General features: G+C 33.4%; 1 protein-coding gene across 1 annotated transcript in view; it reads left to right on the top strand.

Annotated features, from left to right (window-relative positions):
• The window catches only part of LOC125855816 (uncharacterized), a 14,280-nt gene extending 12,446 nt beyond the window's left edge, over positions 1–1,834 (top strand). Inside the window, exon 4 of the mRNA XM_049535505.1 lies at positions 1,754–1,834. Coding sequence (XP_049391462.1) covers positions 1,754–1,834 — 81 coding nt within the window. The remainder of the gene's footprint in view (positions 1–1,753) is intronic.
• Positions 1,835–7,137: the final 5,303 nt, after the last annotated feature.

Below are 7,137 nucleotides of genomic sequence, written 5' to 3'. Positions count from 1 at the left end.
TATATATATATATATATACTATTGCTTATTATTATTATTGTGGTTGTCATTGTATATCTGCTCGCACTGTTGTGGTGGAGCTATAACGCTTAGCTATTTATGTTGTCATGTGAGACGCCTAGGTTAGAAATTTTACATTTCAGGTTCCTGGATAGTGACATTTACAAAGAATACACTGCCTAAATTTTGGTAACTCCTAAGGACTGAACAGCGTGACTTAGATTTTTCATTCGAGGACGAATGTTTCTAAGGGGGGTAGGATGTAACACCCCGACTTTTAAAAACGTCTAAATTAACTTGTATCTTTGTGGAAAGAAAAGGAGGATGAGTAATAAATTAAAAATGATGTGTTATGTGATATTTTAAGTGTTCAAGTGTGGTATCTCAAGTTTTGAAGTGATAAAATAAAAATTGGCGAAAGTTACCGTAAATTCCTTTTTAAAAATTTGTCTGAAATTTGAGTCAAATGTGTCAAACGTTTTCTCCCAATCTATTAAGAGTTATGGTCCCCGCAAACTATGAAATCAAAGGTCTACGAGTCTAGTTTCCAACACATCAAACCGTTCGTTCATACGACTTCAGAATAAAGAGATATTCACATTTTTGTGGGACTGCGCAAGCAAGCACATGATATGGGGCCCTAAGTCGGTGGAATGTTACATATATCTTCTCCTTCGACTTTTTTCACCATTTTTAAGCTGAAAATCAGAGAAACCCATTTCTAGGATCAAGTGAAATATAGATTTTCTTGACTGAATCCTTGACGAAAGTTGTTCTACGCGTTGGGCTCATCATCGTGGTATAATTTGTTTTATCGATTGCGTAGCATATCACATTTTATTGTTGGGACAGCAAGGGTTTGGATATATTTGAAGGTTTTGAAGCGTATTACGACCTTAACATCGATTATCGAGGGAGTATTGAGTAAAAGTCATTAGGCCACGTGAATTTAGCGAAAAAGGTATGTTAAGGCTATTCCCTACTTACGACATGTTTCCTTAAAGTTTAGAAGCAATGTATTTGGGTTGTTATCCTTGATATACTTGTAGCCGTGATTGTTGATTGTTGGCTGCTCGAGTTGATATAATCCTCCCTTGTCGGGATTCTTATTCAGTTAGTAGTGTCCCTTTGTTGGACATGACTTAGAGGCTATTTGTATAGGTTGCTTATAACTAAATTGCTCGTCTTTAGTGGTTGGATTGTTATTATTGCCGTTGTGGCTATTGTGGTTAGCTGCAGGAATGTGATCTATGCCTAGAAGGGCTATGTTCTGCCTACAGGGCTATATGGATGCCTAACAGGGCTATGAGTTGCCTACGGGGCTATATTGACGCCTAAGAAGGCTATGTACTTCCTACATGGCCATGTTGTTGCCTAAGAGGGCTATGAGTTGTCTACAAGCTACGTTGATGCCTAAGGGTGCTATGTGCTACCTAAGGAGCTATATTAATGCCTAAGAGGGCTATGTGACTGCCTATGGGGCTAGAGGACTAGTGATAGGGGTATATTTGCTGATTGGCACCTTCCGAGCTTATAGGGGCCTGAGTAGGTGGTCTTGTGTGTTGTTTGTACCTGCCGAGCTTATGGGGGCTTTGTTAGGTTGTTGTTTTGTTATTTTTGATAAGTTTATATTTAGTAGTAGGTCAGTACACTTATCTTAGCCTTGATTTATTTATTGGATTATTCTAGTATATGAGGATACCTCATCATAGTCTATTGCCTTTCATACTCTATACATTATTCTGTATTGAAGCCCCATGGCCTTGGGGGCGCTGTGTTCATGCATGCAAGTCCTGACAAACGACTGAGGAGACCTCCTCAGCAGCAGGATTGATTTTTATCTGGTTGGCTAGCCCTTTTCCTCTGGAGTTGCCAGAGTTGGGAGGTTTGTTACCTTTTGTTGTATATATCTTTATGGGTAGGCTGGGGCCCTGTCCCACCAATCTTTACTACTCTTAGAGGCTTGCAAACTAGTGTGTGGGGTTTATAGCTACATATGGCCATGCTGGCCTATGTTGTTGGTTTGCGGAAGCTTGTGAGCTGTTTGATGTATTGTATTGATATATTTCTACTTTTAGTTTTGGTTTAGATATCATGGTGGCCTCGACGGCCCATTTAGGACTTCTGTGCTAGTTAACTATTTATTTATATGATCTCTTGGGAGTAGCTGTTTCTTTTATAAATCAGTTGACAGGGGCCTTGCCGGCCAATGACTTAGTTTTAAGTCGAGATATACTTGTTTGATTTCTTGATTACGTGTAGCTGTCATGCGCTAGTAGCAAATGGTTCAGCAAGGTCGGCTCGGGTCTGAGTTTTGGCATTAGGAGCCAGTTGTGCCCCTCGAATTTGGGGCGTGACATAATGGTATCAGTGAGTCACTCAACATGAGCAAAATACATGAATATTTATTTGTGCAAAAGAAGAAGTTCAGAATTTTTGTTGTTTTAAAATGAGAGGAAATCCCTCTCTTAATGGACAACAAAGGGTAGTGTGAATAAATGTTTATTATGCCTTATCAGAAAGGTCACAACTCTTTAGAAAAGTTACAACCCTTCAAAAAGGTACCTTTCATAAAACTCATAACTTTTCATAATAGTCGCAACTCTTCATAAAAGTCACAACTCTTCGTAAAAGTCACAACTTTTCATGAAAGTCACAACTTTTCACGAAGGGGAAGACTAGTTTTGGAAATGAATAAATTAAAAGGGAATCCTGGTTTGTGGTGGCGCCACATAGACATATATATATATATGATTATGTAGAAAATTCAGTAGTGGAGAATATCGGGCTAGAATATGTGCAACGGAAAGAAATGTACTATGTTAAGGTATTGTATGGGTCGTGTAGGAACTACAACTCATTATTGTTGGTTCTTGGTTCGTAGGCTTGAAGAACCAGGCCTTGGATTGAGAATCAATGTACGACTAGGGTATACGGCTCATAGAAGGTATGACAGGTCTTGACTCTTGGTTTGTGATTCAACATCAGAAAGTTGGGATTCCCAGTAGTTGTTGTACGAGTGACCAGTACAGTCCATAGTACCTTGTATGGACCGTATATAAGGGTCATAGGGTCAATTCGAAAGTTATTTCTCAGGGTTAATAGAGTCTTTTCCAACTCTTTTAAGTCATATACTACATCATTTTGGGGTTATTTAGAAGACTCTAAAGGGTTCCTAAGGCCCATAACCTCTCTATTCCCTCTCATTCTCTCAAACTCCAATGTAATTCTCTCTTAAGTCGTCTTCCCCAAGAAAGTTAAGGTTTCAAGGATTCACGTCTTTATTGAAGGTTTCAGTTAGGGCTTTGATTATTGTATGTGGAAAATCCATCAATGGGTTCCTATTCACCCATTGATTCCTAAAGTCTAAAGAAACCTCAATCTCACCCAATTCTAGGGTTTTTATGATTCTTCCATGGGTTCAATTGATTTCAAGTTTATTCATCATTATTTGATCATATTTCAATGTTTTCAATGAATTTCTCATGAACTCATGTGCTATAAGTGATTTTGATATGAAATCAAGTTTTGATGATATGCATACATTATAATATAAAAGATTTATGAATACAAGGATGCTTTCGATTAAAGTATCAATCAGTTTTATGATGAAACCTCATCTGAGACTCCCTTATCTATTTATTTTAATTAAGTTGATATTGACTGCTGTTAGCTTAGTGTAAGAATCAAATTTATTTAGTTTCAAAGTGAATTTTGAATTATGACTCTAATAAAAGTTTATTAATTTTAATGAGTTTCATATAAAATAATAGTTTAATTGTGTTATATTAAAGGGCAAGTGGTTTGTATTGTAGCACACTGAAGCTACCTTTCAATGCGAGCTTCAAGGATGATTTTTCCTTTGTCTTCATTATTGATTTTGGTCTTGTAAATATGAAAATATTATGATGAACCAATGATTAGGTTATTGAATAGGATAATCATTAATACCATATAAATGAAATGTGATAGCTGATTTCAAAATTTATTGCTTAATCGAGAGAGGAAAAACTTGGAACATAATTATTGCTTCAATTTTGACATTCTCCATTTGTCTTTATGGAGATACATTAATTTTATTTGACGTTTAATATTTTTCAATGTAATCTTTAATCATTTGGATCACGGATGGTGATATTAGGGGTACATTTTCAACCTTTATGAACATGTATATAAGGAATATTGAAACTTTTTCCTTATCATGAAATAGAAAATAAATTAAACTTTGTCCATCAATCATCGTAGTTGACACTCAGCAAGCAACTATCCATGCCAAGCGAACCAATATTCATCTTATTAGATACCAAATATCAATAGAAAATTTTGCTAAACATCCCATATAATAGAAGAATCCCACTAATTATGTAATTCATTAAGAAATGTACCAACCAAAATAGAATATCCGCTATGAACAATGATAGCGCAAAAATGACTCCATGTCCAAAAACATTCAAATATCATTATCCAACTCCCAAAATCTAGGAGTGTCTTATTCAAATAAAAACACAAGAGTCTAGGGACATAAACCCAATAATAACTAAAAGAAAAAAAAGGAGGAAGGAGTAAAGACGCCACCATGATTAGTATGCGATTTCCTCACCTACATTTGAAATACTAAGTGCCTCAAACTAGAACAAAAACGAACTAGTGTAGTACTTGAGCTTGAATATGTAATAATAGAAAAAACAACAAAGGCAAGCATAAAGATTAACTAGATCTCTATTGGCTCCTCTTCTTAAATAACTCATGATCACTCCACTTTTGACATAGGTCTTCCCAAATATTTGGTTTACACCACTTGGGAATTTTACTTTTTTTGCGACCATTATAAAATGAGTCGGCTATTCTATGTCTCGCCTTTTTCTCAAAATTAATTGCAATCTGCTTGTCATGCACGGGAAGCCATTCGCACTTTTCCTGAATTTATTTTTAAAAACCCTCACATTAGAAATGAATAATAATATGTATAGTCTGAATTTATATAATAAATTCATAATTACCTTAAATTCATTAAAAATTTGTTGCCTAACTGTTTGTGGAATCTCACCCCACGTCAAGTATGCATCATTAAAAAACTTTCCAATAGCAGATGTAAGGATCTTCGCAGTCTCTTTGCGTGGATTAAAACTGCAATATAATAATTAAAATATTAAGATGTCAAATTCATAACTTAGAAAACTAACATTATTATAAGATGTAAAAATATATAAATCATACCCAAACCCCTCAGGTTCAATGATGAGCCTCTGGTGATCATCTACCTGCCTAGGCAGTGGAGGATCCTGACCTTGTGAAGCAGGGTTATGTTGTAGGTTCATTGAGGTATAGCTCTGCATGATAGTGTTGTCCGATGTAGACATGAAAGAGACTGGAGAAGGCACATCAATATGACCTTGCAAGTTAAATAATGTTTTTCGTAGTGTTATTAAGTTTGAAAAAGGGGAAAATAAAAAATTATTCAAGATAGGCAACATGCCATAAAATCTTAAATTAATTAAAAAAAATAAAAAAATAAAGCGAAGATGAATATTTCTATAAGGACCCTTCTCGCTAACTGTATTTGAGACTTTTTAATCACTTATGCTTCTAGGTAATATCAACAAATAAAAGGGTGCATACAAATTAAATGTATAATTTGTTGAGGATGATTTAAATAAATATCACTTTATACAATGTCGTTTAGAATTTTTTCCTGCTATTTTAAAATGTTGTGTAAATATAAATGTTGGTGTTGACAAAATATTCGACCAGTATCTAACATCTACATATTTTAGATAATCTGATAAAGAAAACTAATAAGATTTTAAAATTGTAGAAAAATAATCTTTAGAGTGTAGTTTATAAGGATCATAATTTACGAGAAAAATAAAAAGAATCATCAACAAATATCTCAAAAAGAAGGAGCCAACAAAAACTTCTGGTCATATGATATTTGTTTGTGAGGCTGTAAAATTACACTATAACAAATATGACCATAATTTGTGTGTTTAAGTTATCTTTAAAAATGTTTTTGTTAAGAGAATTCATTTTCATTTTTGTGACAATAGTTTAATGATATATTTTTTTTCAAAAACTATTTGAGGCTTTTGAAAAAGACAAATATTTTTAAAATTTAGCAATTTTTTTTAGACGGGTGTTACCTGCTAATGGATTGAGAATTTGATGGGAATCCTGATTTCTATCTCCCTCGACAATTTCTTCCTGCATTAATCATACCATAAATAAAATATAAGTAGTACATATTATAAATTATTATACATATATCTTTTAAAATATTATTTGAAGCATATTAAATATAATCAATATAAGGTATATTAGCTTGTAATATTAATATTAGTTCAAACAATGTTTTCATTAGTGGTAAAATGAAAGAATGGATAAATTACCGTAGCAATTTGATTGTTTGGAATCAATATAACTCCAAAAAGAATAGGATATTGTTGCTGCATTGGAGGAACAACTGGCATAATAGCACTTGTGTTGTTTGTGGTGCTTTCTTTTGTGAAAGATTTTGCATGTGACGACATTAGTATTTCAAAAATTTCCTGTATAATAAATAGTAAAAAAAATATTAACTTCATGCAATTTATTTATCTAGCACAAAAATGTAGAGCATAAGTTTTGAGTCTTCATTTTGAATCTTCAGATATAGTGATAAAATGTGGAGAAAATAAGCTCAACAAAGTAGCACCCCTATAATTAATTTCTTACTAATTATATCATGGTAAGAGATAGACAAAGAATAAATAATTTTAATTTAAAAGATTGAGGTAATTATTTTCTATCAACTTCTTAGATACTTTTGGATCACCAACAAATCTTTATAAAAAATGAAAAATAAGAATGATAATTTGAATAGAGAAAAAATGACCTTCTTAATCAAGAAAAATAATAGATATATTCCAAATTAAGTAAAAAAGTTATAGAAGACAAGCCAATGTAATATTTCAAACTAATTAGGGGATATACTCTATGGATTGAAACTCCAATGCGATATGACAACCTTGTCATGGGTTATAATATATAAAGTAGTTTTAATAACGAATGAAAAAGACGATATCAAGTAGGGGGTGTCAAGGGGCGAGGATAGATAAGGATGATTCATAACATATAACCTGGACGGTTCGAGTTGGAAAA

Source organism: Solanum stenotomum, chromosome 2, assembly GCF_019186545.1.
Source record: "Solanum stenotomum isolate F172 chromosome 2, ASM1918654v1, whole genome shotgun sequence".
NCBI lineage: Eukaryota > Viridiplantae > Streptophyta > Magnoliopsida > Solanales > Solanaceae > Solanum > Solanum stenotomum.
This window is presented reverse-complemented; position numbering and strand designations above follow the sequence as displayed.